The sequence below is a fragment of the Streptopelia decaocto genome, assembly GCF_964273445.1.
Source record: "Streptopelia decaocto genome assembly, chromosome: 6".
In the NCBI taxonomy this organism is placed as follows: Eukaryota; Metazoa; Chordata; class Aves; order Columbiformes; family Columbidae; genus Streptopelia; species Streptopelia decaocto.
Window position 1 is genome coordinate 35,046,796 of NC_138660.1, and position 14,761 is coordinate 35,061,556.

The 14,761-nt window shown below is 50.4% G+C and overlaps 2 protein-coding genes across 3 annotated transcripts; one reads left to right on the forward strand and one right to left on the reverse strand.

Moving 5' to 3' along the window:
- Positions 1-3,306: 3,306 nt before the first annotated feature.
- PRLH (prolactin releasing hormone) lies at positions 3,307-3,844 on the forward strand (the record flags this gene model as incomplete). The annotated part of the gene is made up of 2 exons (XM_082055974.1): positions 3,307-3,406; positions 3,672-3,844. 2 exons carry the CDS (start codon positions 3,307-3,309, stop codon positions 3,842-3,844), a joined length of 273 nt encoding a protein of 90 aa, XP_081912100.1.
- A 1,442-nt stretch (positions 3,845-5,286) lies between these two features.
- Positions 5,287-12,416, reverse strand: RAB17 (RAB17, member RAS oncogene family; the record flags this gene model as incomplete). 2 transcript variants are annotated; one of them, XM_082055621.1, is made up of 6 exons in its annotated part: positions 5,287-5,738; positions 6,248-6,341; positions 6,550-6,675; positions 7,105-7,256; positions 7,624-7,783; positions 12,329-12,416. In XM_082055621.1, the coding sequence occupies 5 exons, from the start codon at positions 7,778-7,780 to the stop codon at positions 5,629-5,631; spliced, it is 639 nt and encodes a 212-aa protein (XP_081911747.1). In that variant the 3' UTR covers positions 5,287-5,628. The 2 variants fall into 2 exon arrangements, with proteins under 2 accessions (XP_081911747.1, XP_081911746.1); XM_082055620.1 differs by lacking the exon at positions 12,329-12,416 and having other exon boundaries at positions 7,624-7,804.
- Positions 12,417-14,761: the final 2,345 nt, after the last annotated feature.

Sequence of the window (14,761 nt, forward strand, 5' to 3'; positions counted from 1 at the left end):
CTGCTGTTCCTTGTCCTTTATAGTCCCCACCTCCTCCCTCCTCCCTCAGTGGGTGATGCAGGGAGGATTGCTTGCAGCCAGAGCAGGGATGTCAGACCAATGCTGGCAGTTTCCCATCCATGGCCACATGGCCAGGACCATTTTAGGCTATTCTTGTGCATCTGATCAAAACCACTTTAATTATGAGCTGTAGTGTGAATTCTCATGCAAGTAACATATACGTTTGGCTTTGGTAGCAGTAGAGACTGCTAACTGCCTAGAAATCAGTCCCACGGTCATTCCAGAGCAGTCTTCTAAATCTGGGCTTCCCAGCTGGAAACAAAACCAGTTTCTTATTTTAAAATGAAATTCTTCTGGTCTGAAGTTCAAAAGGGTAAGTGCGAACCACTGCCATTGCAGAAACTCCCCCAGACACTGTGTCATTGCTGGGTGCACATCTTGCTGCTCAGCTGGCCTTGGTGCTAGAACAGCAGCTCCTTGGCTGGCAGAAGTGAGCTCCACCAAGATCTGGGCAACATTATGGGTTTGCACTCACCCTTCCAGTGTCAGGGTTCAGCCTTCCCCCCAACCACACTGTACCCAGCTTCAGCTGTAACTCAAGTCCTTACATGCAGCTATTGGGATGCTTGACCCTGCATAGAAGTCCTTGCCGTGAACCTCAGCAGTGCAGACTAAGGCATCGTTCAGGTTCTAGTCTTGTTATTTGCCAGTTTGTGTAGACATTATATATATGTACACTAAGTCATGCAATAAAGCCAGTTTTGTGTCCAGAACCCAGGACCCGTTTTGCAGTGTGTTTTTTTTCAGCTCACTTGAGCAAAGGCTCCTTTCTCTCCTTATCCTCTCCTTTAACTAGCTGATACACCCTTCACTTTAAAACTTAGGCAGGTGAAAACAGACAGGAGCTGGATCAGCAACACCAAAGCAGAATGCGAGGAGATGGTGACGAATGGGATGGCAATATGACTTGTCAAATGTTGCTCACAGAGCTGCAGTTGGGATGAGTGTGGGTCAGTGGTACCCAGCAGTGAGGCCAGCCAGGTGAAGGGGATGCACAGTGTGGGGGCAAGGAGGGGCTGACCCTAAAATGCACTGCTCTGACTTGCATGGTAACCCAAGAGCAAATCTGGCAGGTGAAGCCACCCAAAACACAAGCCCACAACATCAAGGGGTTGCTTTAAATCTGTATTAAATAATAGCAACAAACAACCTTGGGGTAGAGACATGCTGCTGACCCCAGGGTCTGAGTTTCCCTGGATTATGGGGGTTTTTTCCCTCCTCTCTTCATCCCTTTCCTCATCTTTGATGTCCCTCTGCAGCCATCACCCTCTTTCTCATGCTGCTACCGTGACTGTCCCCCAACACTGGTTGCACTGAGGCATTGGAGTCAACGGCAGCAGAGATGATCTGTCCTGCGGTGGTCTCAACCCCACATGGAGGTGACAGGCAGACCCCCACCCACACCCCACCAATGACAGTGTCTTCACCAACCCACCATTTCAGAGATGCCCATATTTTGGTCTCTGCCCAAAAAGTCTCAGTAATTCCAGTTTTGTCTGGGGTTGGATGTGTTTGTACTCCAAACAGCCCCTGCCTTGTGCTGGGAACCGAAGCTGCCTCCTCCAGTATTGCATCCAGCAGAACAAACATCATCAGAAACCTTTACCTGGGAGTGGTTTAACCAATTCAAAAAATGGGAGGTTTGATGCCCCCACACCATCGGGATGAGCCTGCCCCTGCCAGTCAGTGCATCCCAGCAAGTTGCCTTCCCCTTTTCTCTGCATTTAATTTTCTGATTTCCTTACAGCAGCTTTTGGGGGGGATCTAAAGATGAAGGGTGGTGGCACCTGACATAACCCCTGTGATGGAGCAGGTTTGCAGCGGCAAGATCCAGGTGTTCAGGGTGGCATCACTCACTGACCTCCTGCAGAGAGCACTGGGTGAGGGGCTCCCTGCAGGCAGGGTGATGGAGCAGAAAACTTCCCCTGGTCCAAACAAAATGCTGAGTTGAGGACAGGGATTAACATATTCCCAAACTATCTGTCGTGGCCACCGGGAGTTAAAATGCTAGTCCCTTCTGAGTCATGAAAATCCCTGTGCTGATTTGATGAGAGGGGATGGCGGGGAGGGGAGATGCCCCGGCTCTGTCACTGCCGGGGCTCGCCTCTGACATCAGCATGAAACCAGCCATAAAAACGGGGACCAGAGGGGACTCTGGCTCAGACGGTGGCTGCTGGGCTCAGCGGGACAACGTACGAGCACCTCGTCTCACCTCGCCGCGGTAAGTGGAGCTCCAGCACAGGGGAGCGCCGCTTTTCTCTCCCTCTTGTGATGCTTCTGTTGTTGGGTAATTTCCTGTGCGCTGCTTTGCCTGCATCTGCATGTCTTTGTGTCTGTCCAGCCAGTTGGGGGGGTGTTTCCAAAAGGGGATTGTAAAAAGTAAGTGGCCAGAGCAAACCTGAGTTCTCAGGAGCCCAGGCTGGCTCCTGCCCAGCACGCTGAAAACTTTTACTTTGCAAAAGACCCTGGCGATAAGCTTCTGCTGTGTCCCCACTGTGTCCTGCTTAATGCAGCTCTCTGACTTCAGCACCTTGCCCAGCTCCCTCATTGCAGGTGGCTGCAGAAATCAAACTCGGCACCCAGCCTGCCCCGCACAGTCCCTCTCACTGCCTTGATGCTATAAAGCATCTTACAGGGTGCTCCGGGTTCATCATTTCAGCAGCTGGCTCCCGAGGTGGGTAGGGCGCAGAGGTGGCCATGGTCCATCCATCACCCACTATCTGGCAACAAAACCTATTTGTGCCTCCAGCCCCACATTTCGGCTGGCCTTTTTTCCCATCTCCTGGGCTGCAGAGTTGCACCATCGTGGGTGTGCTAGGGGTCCTAGCCAGAAAAGGTGATGCCAGGCCTGGCCTAAGGCACTAGGCTAGGACAAAAAGCTATTTTATTTAACAGGAGATTTGTACAACTCATGTCTGCAGAGGAGATTTTCCCTTGAGCTATCAGTTCCAGCAAAACCCCTGTTTTTTGACCAAGCTGCCCCAAGCTCTTTGCGTCACAGCTGGCCCAGGAATGCTGTGATGGGAACAACAGCCCCATGGCAGCAGTGATGCAGTTGCCCCATCCCCTCCATCTCAGCCTTCTCCTCCTGATGGGGTGCTCAACCTGCGAGCCTCTAATCCAAGTGGGGTGTCTCTGTGATGGCCTTTGCTTCCACAGCTGCGTCAGAAGCCTCTGTCTTCGTGGCACCAGCAGGAAGCGCCAGGGGGTTTGGGGTCAAGCCACCGCGACCAGAGAGTGCCGGGAATGAAGCTGGGGGCCGCCTGCCTCCTGTGCCTGCTGCTCACCTGCCTGACCCTGCCCGTCACCCACAGCCGTGTCTACGAGCACTCCATGGAAATCAGGAGTAAGGAGAGCAGGAGTAAGGGACTCCCCCCAGCCCCTTCTGCATTCCCAGGCTCAGCTGCATATGGGGGGGCAGGGGGTCTCTATGCAGGAGCAAAGGTTTGCTTTGAAACAGCAGCTGCAGTAGCTTTTATACCCACTCCCCCATCGTTTTCCCACTCCCCTGGGGTTTATCATGCCCTGCATCCTTGGGTGCAATGCCTTGTTCCACCTCTGTGTCCCCCCCTGCATCATGCCCTGACAGTTCCTTGGCTTTTGCCTTGCAGACCCTGACATCGACCCCTCCTGGTACACGGGGCGTGGGATCAGGCCAGTGGGGCGGTTCGGAAGGCGGCAAGCCCTGGGCGAGGGCACCCATCCCAGGGGCGCTGGCCGATGGCAAGCATGTGGCCCCTCCCTCCTGCATCCCCAGCCCGCCCAGAAGGAGCGGAGTCCCTGAGATGAACCAACAATAAAAGCCCTTCTCCTCTCAGCCCGTGTCCCAGACTCTCTGCTCCGAAACGCAGCACAGGAGGTCACAGGGGGCTGCAGCAAGTCGTGTGCTTGGGGATGCGCCTCCAAAAATTGCTGTTCTTGCCACAGTTTTGCATCTTGCCCTGGTGGTGTGTGCAGTGCAGCAGCTGTGTCCCCAAGCAAGACCATTTTCTCCACTCTCCAGTTTGGGGGCAAGAGGGACCACAGGGAAGGGTGAACCTCAGCCCATAGCATCCATGCCTGCCACTCCTGGCCCAGCACTGGGAGTCTGGAGCTGTGTGGGGAGGGAAGGGAAGGGTTAATCTCAGGAGAGAGGGGGCAGGTGTGGGAGATGAGTGGCAATTAGCACCCCTGCCTCTCAGCTGCCCTAAGGAAGGGGATTTAGGTAGTAGGAGGCAACAGCTCCTGTTTCTTGCTGGGAAGGAGCTCCTGTCCTGCCCTGAGACAGCTCAGCCTTGGGGAAGCATCACAGGTGGGTGTTCCTGGGTGGTGTGGGGTGCTGGGGGGATCCTTGGGGTGCAACCTGACCTGGCAAACCTGGACAAAGGGTGTTGTGGTTCCCTCCTCAACATGGAGAGCATCTTTGAGGGTGTCTGCTGCCTTGTGGCCACACTCAGCCTGGCCAAGCCTTGCCCCTGTAGTCTCTGTCAAGTCATGCCCTGAAAAACCAGCAGCTGCATTGCCTTGTGATGGGATGAGTGGTGCTGCTCTTTGCCCACGGCCTTGCTGGAATTACCACAGGTGTCCTGGAAAAGGCAGTATCTCCCTGGAGCCCAGCAGCTCCTGGGATTGCTGGGCACTGGCATGCTTTTGGAGGCAGCTCAGGTGCTCTGGGATGGAGCAGGTGAGAGAGCATCTTTCCCTGTACAAGTGACAGTTCTTTCCTTCCTGCAGCTTGGATGGGCTGTGTTGGTGCAGTGGCTGAAGGCTGCAGAAGCCCTGCGATGCCTCTTGGCATAGCTTCCATCTTCTCTTCCAGCCAAGGCACATTCCTGCAGTGTAACATGTATAATGCAGGGAGGGGAGGCACAGCAAGGTACAGGGTACCGTGACACCTGGCATTTGCTTTGGCCCTGCTCTGTGCACAGATCTGGCTCTTGTGTTGGTGATAAATCAGTGACTTCTCAAGAGGATGGGCTGAGTCTCCACCCTGCAGCACGGTCCCAGGCAATCAGGGCTCAAATGGGTCCAGCAAGGGGAGTACTGGCTCTGGGCCCTGCTGCCTCTGGGCTTTCTGTGGTCCCTGCCTGCAGGATGACATCCAGCTCAGGAAAAAAACAACAAACAAAAAACACACCTCTAGAGTAATAGTCTCTTTATTTGCAGCCTGGGTGTAAAGCTATCAGGATGCACCTGCCTTGCTACAGAAAGCTAAATCCTCCCTTTTCAGATGAGATGTGACAGGAGGGAGATGACATGCATCTGGGGCTGGGGAAGTGTCATCAGTCACAGGTGGTAACAGTGCCAGAGGGTCATGCTCTTCTCTGGAAGCAGAAACTTGATGGAAGAAATCCCTGGGCTTTACCTCTTGGAGGAAGCCAGTGCTGGAGGGTTGAAGAGGCCCTGTGCCCCCAAGATGGGCTATGACCTTGCTCCAGGTAGGATGGTGATTGAGCTGAGCTGTCCAGCAAAACCCCTGGGTTTTGACCAAGCTGCCCCAAGCTCTTTGCATCACAGCTGGCCCAGCTTTGTCATTGCTCCTCTTGCAGAGGAGCCACCACTGACATCCAGAGCTGCCTGTCCTCACAGTCAGCAACACCCAGTCCTCACTCTGCTCTGTCCCAGATCAACTGCTGACCTCCCACGGGAAGGGGATGGGTTGGATGCCTTCTCTTGTTCCCGCTCCAGGAGCTCTTGAGCTAGCAAGAAACACAAAGTGAGATAAGGCTCAGTTCTCCTGCTGGTGGAGTAGAATGTGATGGTTGTACTGTCCTATCCCAGGAGAGCCACTGATGGCACTGGTACCATCCCATGGTGACCACTTTAGATCTCTACTGAACAGCTACACTGGGGACAACATTACACCTAGACTGGATACTAAAGCAAAAGAAAATTGTGGCTTTGAGAGAGGGCTTGAAATCCACCTCTTATTTTGGAGCATCCTGAGATGGATCTGTCTGTCCTTCTGCTTTAAGAGGAGTGACATGTTGCACTGAAACCATGGATTGTTGTGGCAGTGAACCTTGAAGCTGTCAGGCACAGTGCAGCTGTCAGGCTGGACCAGCTGGGAAGCAAACCTTGGTGGCAAGCTTGAGCAATGAAGAGATCTTTGAGATAGGGGAAGAAGGTGTTTGCAGCCTCAAAGCAGAGGTTTGGGGCCTGTGGTTCAGCCACTTTGTCCCTCATTGAGAGGCATCACACAACTTACCTATGGCCATAAAGATATCATTTACTTGGTGGTTGGATTTTGCAGATGTCTCCATGAACAGGAGGCCTTTGGTCCTTGCAAATTCTTCCCCCTCCTGGGTGGAGACAAGCAGAGTTATTCCCCCAGCCCTCTCTGGGGCTACTTGTTCAGTTATGGTGGCATTTCATGGCAGGTAAGTAACTGTATGGGGACTTTAGAGGTGTCCAAAAAGCTTTTAAACTCTCAGCTTTGCTATGACAGAACCCAGTGTTTGCTGGCGAAGAGGTGATAAGTGTGTCTGGGGACTTACCACATGCACTCACCTCGGTGGCAACTTCTCGCTCAGCAGCAAGGTCTGTCTTGTTGCCCACCAAAGCAATGACGATTTCATCAGGAAGGAATTCCTTCTCCAGGTCAGTCAGCCAGAGCTTTGCTCTGTTGAGTGTTTCCTGGAGAGATGGAGACAAAAATCACCCAGGGATCTGGTTTTGATTTAATCCCTTCATCTCAGGCATAGCAAACCTGGGCAGGTGGCACTAAAACAAAGGGGATGGAAGAGACATGGTGGGGGGATTCTTCAATTGCCCTCTCTCTCAGGGAAACAGGTCACTGGCCCTCAAACACCTTCAGGGATAAATCAGCCTTGGATGGGATGCAGCCTTTCTGCATGGCAGCAGAAATCACCCCTGGGGTGGTGGCTGGGTCATACACAGGCAGGAACAGCCCCTGGCACATCCTAGGTGGTACATTCATCTTCTCAAGTGGTGCTCATGTACTGCTTTCTGCTCTGCCGAAGACAAACACCATCATCTAGACACCTCTGCCCTGTCAGTGCTGCTGCAGCTCGGCAGGAACAGGATCAGCATCCCCTGCCTTACCTTGTTAGTGATGTCGTAAACAAGGAGAGCGGCGTGGGCGCCCCGGTAGTAGAGGTGGCAGACACTGTGGTACTTCTCCTGGCCTGCGGTGTCCCAGATCTCAAACCTGACGGTGGCTACCTCCAGGTTGAGCGTCTGTGTGAAGAAGGAGCCTGCAAACAAGATGCAGGGTGCATGTTCACTTGCAGCAAGGGCAGAGAGCTCCAATCCACTGCTGTGAGGTCAAACCCATCCCAAGGGCTGGTAACAATGCTCTAGTGCACAAAAAAACAAATCCGTGCAGGTTATATGTGGCTTTGCTTACAGTCTGGTGCTGAGGAAAATGGTCTGCAGAGATCTGAAGGTGAGAGTGACAGGGGATGTCTGGCTCTGGGGCGAGTCTGCATCATGTTCAAAAGTGGGTCTGTGCTACTGCAGGATATACCAACCTGTTCTCCTGCATCCCACCCCACTGCAAGGAAAGGCACCAGACCTGGTCTCTTGTCCAGAGCCATCAAGCTACTGAAGCCACTCACTCACATCCCACAGTTGGCAGTGACTCCTTGAAGTCATTTTTCACATATCGGTAGGCAAGGCTTGACTTTCCCACTGATGTGTTCCCCAGCAGAACCACCTTGTAGATGTAGGTGGGATGAACCCCTTCCAGGGAGGTGTTTGGGATTGCTTTCTGTGCCATGCCCTGCAAGGAAACCAATTGCATTCAAAACACACTGCAGCAATCCCAGGTCCATCAGCTGAGCCTCCTGCATCAACTTCTGACTAGTGGCAGTGGGGCAGGTGGGGCTTAACCTCAAAATAAGCAAGAACAAAATTAATATCCTGAATCAAATTTAATCCATCAAACCATCTGCCATTGTCAGTTATGACCAGAGGGTGGAGGTGTTTAGGAAGCAACTTGATGCAAGAGGCCGCCTTGAATGTAGACAAGGAGATCGGATATGCTGCATTCTCCTTTAACTTTCTGGAGCAAGTTAATGGTAGAATCACAACACTTAATGGGTATGCCTTGCTCTTGAGCATCTCTCATTCCCCAAAGTCCTGCCAAAGAGCTTAGGCTGATGTTCCACTCTTATTGTGGATCTTGGTTAGAAGAGCATAACTCAGGCATGCAGGTGATGCTGCAAACAGCTTGCTGGAGACAGTGCCCAGGGGACCTCAAGAGCTGATGGACTTTGTGGCAGCACCATTTCAAGTCAACATATTGCTTGCCAGGGTGAAAAAGCAGGAGTGCGAGGACCTGACTCAAGCACCATTGAGGACAGTATCACACAAAGCAGACAGCACATGCTCCTCTACTGTGGATTACGAAACCCTGGACAGAACAAGCCTGTGAAGTCTCATGCCCTTGTGACTGTTGCACCATGAAGAGTGACTCTGCATCACTTGGGGTGGAGCTACGCTGAGTGGTGACCTGGGACAGTGGAGGAGCACAGCCCAAAATAACAGTGGTCGCCTCAAACCTGGCCTGAAGAGAGTCACTGTGGAGCATTGGCCATACCCTGGGAAAATGGCAGTGGATGTGAACCCTCCTGGGTGGCATCTTTCCCTTTCTCCCAGCCTTGATCTCAAGGAAGTGACACTGCCTTGCTGTTGGAGGGAGCTGTCACTGCAGGGTGGTGAATAACACTGTCTTGCAGCCAAACAGAGCTTTGCCTTGGCTACTCCTTGCAGAGCTTGTCCTCTAAAAACACGAAGCTCTAGTGGAGAGCTGTGCAGGAGAGAGGCAGGTTCATGCTGAGCTTGAAGATATCAAGGGTCATGGGGTATTGAATTGAGCAGGAGAAGTGTATGAGATGACCTCTCATGCGCTTATTTCACCTCATGTGCAGCAGCAAAGGGGAAATATGCCACAAGCAAGCCTGTAACTGCTGTGCGCAGAGATGGGAAGTGCCTCCTAGATAGATCTGATCTTCTAACACTCAAAAGCAGCAGAGGAGCCTGCTGGTGTGGGGTTCTTCCTTCCGTGTGCTTTTGAAGAAAGCCCTGGTCAGCCTGGTCTGCAAGACTTTTAATGCAGAATTGGTGCAATTACTTCAGTTTCCACCTGGGGCTCGCAGGAGTTTCACGCACAGAATTTGCAGATGAGCAAGAAGTATCTTTATACAGACACCTAACAGCAGTGCTAGTAATGTAGCTCCCAGCCCAGGGAGCCCTGCAGCTCCCTTGTCTGACAAAAGCTTCTTGTTCCCTCATGCTGCTCATCTCACGTGTCTCCTTTGTTTTAGCTGTCTTCCCCCTGCAATCCAGCAGGCTCCAGACCTTTAATTGTCCTCCCTTCCCTGAGCTGTTATCAGAGCAGGCTGTCACTGAGAGCGTTTCTCAGTGCTGGCTGAACCTGGGTCTGTATCTGCAGATGAGAGTGTTTTTTCTTCTGCATGAATTGGGCTTTCACCCCCTTAAAACCCAGGGGTAAAATCTTGTCTCCCAGCTAGTACAGCCTAGTGATGAATAGTGGGATCACAGTTCGTAGGGGTGGGTTATATTTTTTTAAGCGGGGAAAAAGATAAATCTTGTGGCTTGACATAGGGGTGCTCCTTATGGTACTAATTCCTTATCTTTGCCTCTTTGTACACCTGGAAATGACTAGTATCCTTTCTGGGCAGTAACGTTACCTATTGTAGATGATATAAGCCCTAAAACTCTACAGGGAAGCAAGAAGCTGCATGAAAAATGCTCTTAAACTCAGTTTCTCATTATTTCACTCTGCTGATCTCTGTTTAACCCTAGAAGATTGCACTGACACTGGAACAAAGCCTGAGAACTACTGCCATTGATGGGAATTTCCTTGCAAACTTCTCATACTAGCAAACACCTATTACAGGCAGGGAGTTTTGCCAAAGTTCATTTGAAACAGTTTCTTTTCCATGTTAAGAGGCAGAGAGTGAGTCTCCCTTTCCACCTGAGGGGAATGGCGAGGAAGCAACACAAGTGACTTTATTCTCATTTGATGGAAAATAGAATTTAGGGGAAACACTGTTCTTGTTCTGGTTGTATTTTTGGTGGGGTTTTTTGGTGGTTGCTTTTGGGTTTGTTTCTGTGGCTTGTTTTTTTGTGGTTTGTTTTTTGTTTGTTTGTGTTTATTTTTCCTGTTGGGACTGACTGAGCATATCCAGGAGAAACCTTTCAAACAACTCTCCTGCTGATTTCTGTGAGTTAAGCCCCAGTGGAGTGCACCTGTGTGCCAGAAAGCTCCTGTTGGCATTACTAGAATAAGTTTGATTTATCTCACTGCAAACTCAGAACTCTGAAGAAGTCACTGATGTTTCCTGTGCAAAATGACTTTGGCAAATTTTCCCTTGCAGGCTTTGAAAGGCTGATGTGTCGCCTGACCGGGACTGCTTAAATGCTGCATCTGGGGGCTTTTTAGTTTGATCCCAATAAAAAATAACTTGGCAATTTAGGGAGCAGGCCAGGGAACAGCTGTGGTGTTACAAGTCCTGTACTCGTGCCCAGAGGTGACACCAAGGAGCAGCGAAAGCTGAACCTGCTCAGATTCAATATAAAGAGACAGAGATTAGTCAAGATAAGCATTTCTCTTCAATTGTAAAAATCCTGTTGGTGGATTTAGTCTCCAGCTATAGCTTAATATTTTGTGACAGCTGTGTCTAGCAGCAGATACTTTGGGCAGACCTGCCTGGTCTAACACTTATCTAGAAGGTGAGTACAGAAACAGCCACGACACAGATCATTTCTCACTCCCTAATGGAGGATTAAGCATCGCTGCACCCAGGAAATTGTGTTGTCAGCCAGACACCAGCATTCCCCCATCTTGATGACTCCTCTCTCCTTCCCATGGGCAATGGGTGGCTATGCAGAGACAGCTCTGACCAGCGCTAACCAACTTTCCTTATGGAGCCTGCTGGTTTAATGTAAATCAACTTAAATACAATCTATTTTCCGGGTACGGCAGCAGAGCCAGATCAGTGATATTACACTTGAACTGCCTGCCCTTTGTGTTTCCAAGAAGGAACCCAACAAATCTGTTTATGAGGGTGACTCAGTTGTTTATAATTAGCAGGAAAGTGGACTTTATCTAAGGAGCATCCTTTCAAGCTCATGTTTTATGGGCATAAACACTAGCAATAAAAAAGAGAAACATGAGGTGGTAAATATTTGTGCTGGAATGCAACAGTAAGGGTTTGGCTTTTGCCTCTCAATAAATTAGTATCTATGCAGCATTTTTAACCTGGGGAGGGGGCATCCTGGTATATTTACTACCAGGGGATAAGCCATTTATTTCCAAATGAAAAGAGTAAAAAAGGAAATTCATATCTTTGGGGATGGAGATACTGAGAAGTGTTATTTAAGACTCTATTTAACTTCCTGTGAAATTAGTGATGTTTAATATGTCTAACTGATGTCTCAGCTTTTCTAAACCACAAGCTCCAAGAAGATCCTAAAACCATTAAAGACCGTAGTGCTGAGTTTCTACAGGGGTTCAGCAGTGAACAAGAACCACAGTTAATCAGCTCCTCGGAAAAAGCAGGACTCCAATGCTACCTGTGCAAGTCTGTGTAGCCCTGAAATTTTTGGAATCTGTGCTTTAGGCTCTTTCAGATTCAGATTTATTTTTTTATTTTTTGTCCCCAGATAATGGTCATGTACCTACCTCCCCCATTAACTTGTCTAGTATTCAGCTCAAAGCACTCCTCTGCTTTTGAGAGCTTCCTCCTACCTGTTGAAGTTCTCGCAGTGCTGGTATAAGGGTGCAGCTGCTTGCAAAGTTCACTTACGCCAAGGTTACCGGGGGATACGGAAAATCCCAACTGCTAAGACTTAACGCGTAAACACTGTTAGATTTACATAGTGCTGATTTCTCAGAGCAATCAGCCCTCCTCGGAGCTAAGGGGAACAGAGTACGGGTCATTAACTGTGCAGCAGAGCAGGTTGGGGAAATAAGGCAAAAATAAGTGGAGGTCGCCCTGTGCTGTGGGTGAGACCAAGCGCTCGGCAAAGACTTTCCCAGCAGCTCTTTGGCTGCCAGAGAGGATGGGAATAGAGCAGAGGGCTTCCTAATCTTCCTAAAACCTCTTCCCTTGGGCAGAGGGCTGCTGAGAATGGTGCCATCCTCCCTGGTGGATGCTCCTTTGTGGCTGGGATGTGGGGCTGCTTCCTGGGGGAAGATGAAAGTCCCAGGAGCCTGTCTGGGAAAAGCACCTTGGAGGTGGTGGGTCAGGACTGAAGTCTGCCCCGTGGCAAACCCGCGTGTGGAGGATGCCTTTACCTTCCCGAAGCCTTGATCTCCTCCAGGCGCTTGCTCAGGTCCGTGTGGCCAGGGACAGCAGCCCCGTCTGGCTGCCCAAGTCTCTCCGTGTCCGGGGCAGGTAAAAGCGAAACCAGCCGGCAGCTCCTGGGAAGCCGTGTCAAAGGTGAGAGGCGACTGGAGATCAGTGAACCTTAGACCTGCCAGTGAGCTGGGCAAGGCGGGACCACAGGGCTGCCGTCACCGTGAGCTGGGCTGGTGGCCATGCCCCCCCGCAGCCCCTCCATCCATCCGTCCATCCATCCATCCCTCCTTCCCTCTCTCTTTTCCTGCTTTCCATGCTGGGGTTTGGCAGTGGGCGGATGGACAGATGGATTGATGAATGGGTGGGTGGGTTTTCCCCATGCCTTGGGGTGCAAGGCCAGCCCAGCTACCAGGGGCATGGGGGAGCGAAAGCAGCCTGCACCCCCACCACAGGGGTTTGAAGACTGGGGAGGGCTGGGTGCGGGGCCAGCCGGAGCCATGGCGTACCAGGTATCTGGCCTTCTCTGGGTGTTTATAATACGGCAATTTCTGCTGACGCACATTAGACCTGGCTTTGGTCGAGTGCCAAGGTAAGAACTCAGTTAACTTGGGCTGGGGTTTGCCAAAGTAATTTGTTTTCAGGAGCGTGGCTTGTTTAGCAGCTGGTGGGAAACTGCACACTCACTTCTCTTGCAAAGCCCTTCAGCAGACAAGCTGGGTGCAAAGCAAGCAAAAACTGAGCATTTGGGATTTTACTGTCTTTTAGCTAAGGTAATAGCTAGTTATCACAGGCAGCTGGGGCTTGGTACTTCGGCAAAGGCTGCTCTTGTTAGAGCTCTAATATCTTGAGAGAGAAACCATAGCATGTTAATGCATTAGGATAACAGGTCTGGAGTGAGAACAGGAAGATCTGATAATTAAAAATGTAAATATAGTTTCTGTATTTCTGTTACTCACCTTGTGATAGTCAGTGTCTTTCCTTCAAGCACCAGCTCCTAAAGATTTCTGGGAGTGAAACAGACTTCACAAAATCTGGCCCTCCTGGTTATAGGGAGCAGGCTGAAAAGCAAGAGTCCTACAAACAACCTAAAAAAAAAAATCTTATCCCAGTTTTGAAATGAAGAGTATGTCTTGTGACTTCCAAGGCCTGACTGCTGCGGCTCGATTACTTCCCATTTCTAAGATGAAATGCCATGTGCAGGCGCCTGAGAGTTACACAGATGTCATACGAGAGCAGTGCCTCCAACAAGTGGAATCACCATGAGATGTTTTGGTCTGTGAGCCGAAAGAGAGAGTTTCCCTTTGGGAACGTGTCCATGCACAGAGTTGCAGCATCACTGCAAAACTGGCTTGAGTAGAACCCACGTATGCATCCAGCCTGAGAGCAGGTCTTACCCTGCAGCTTTTTTGCCAAAGCGTTACCTTTCCAGGTCCCTTCCCATCAGCTCTGCAGAGGCTAGAACAAGATCTGGGGATCCTTTGGGGATATTCCTGACAACCCTATGAAAACCCAAACTGTTTGAGACACGTATAAATTTTTCAGCACAGACACAGTTTAGGTGCTCCCATCCCTCTCCCATAACTTGTTGCACAAGGCTGCGCTGTGAAATGAGCTGACTTAAAACCTTATTTTTTTCCAGGGCTTTGGATAGATCGGTTCTTCAGTGAGAGTCTCTGTGTGACCCTGTGAGCAGCTGTGTTGGCACAGCAGAGAGGTAAAAAGGTATTTCAGGTTTGAGAAGGGCTTGGGGCATGAATACTTTGGGCTGGGATTGCTGTAGGACACTTTCCATCGTGAACGTAACTTGGGAGCTCTGATAAAGCCTACTTGTACTAGTACATTTAGGATGCTTATTGGCACAGGGAATGTAGATGACCATCTGAATTGATTTTAATTTTTGGAGATATGTACTCCATATGCAAGAATCTCGTGCTTATAATACTATTTGAGTGTTTGACCCACAGCAGTGAGTGATGCTGAAAGGCAGTCTACTCCCATTTATCCCCCGTTTTGGACATACAAGCTATGGTAACATCATGCACCTAAACTAAGCATCTAATTGTTCAGAGAAAATGAGTCTCTCAGTCTTGGCTGGAAGGCTTTGAAGCCTTATGAAAGGATTGCTTTGTAGCTGCTAAAACGAACTTCATTTCCAATTTGTGCTGCTGCGATAAGCACTCGTCTTGTGCTCTGTTATTTTCATACCAGTCTCATCTGCCAGAGCAGATGTTACATCTTAGGCGCCTTTGTTGAGGGCTTTTATGAAAGGATATGGTGTAAAGGAGATACCCAGACCAACCGCTATGGCCTGGCTGTTGTAAATGCCCCGGTATCTTCTGGAGCCCAGGGGAGCGTGTCCTTTGCATGGGCTGGGACATCTGCCTCCTGGACGGGCCTTTCTCCAGCTCCTGCTGAGCCAGAACCCACTA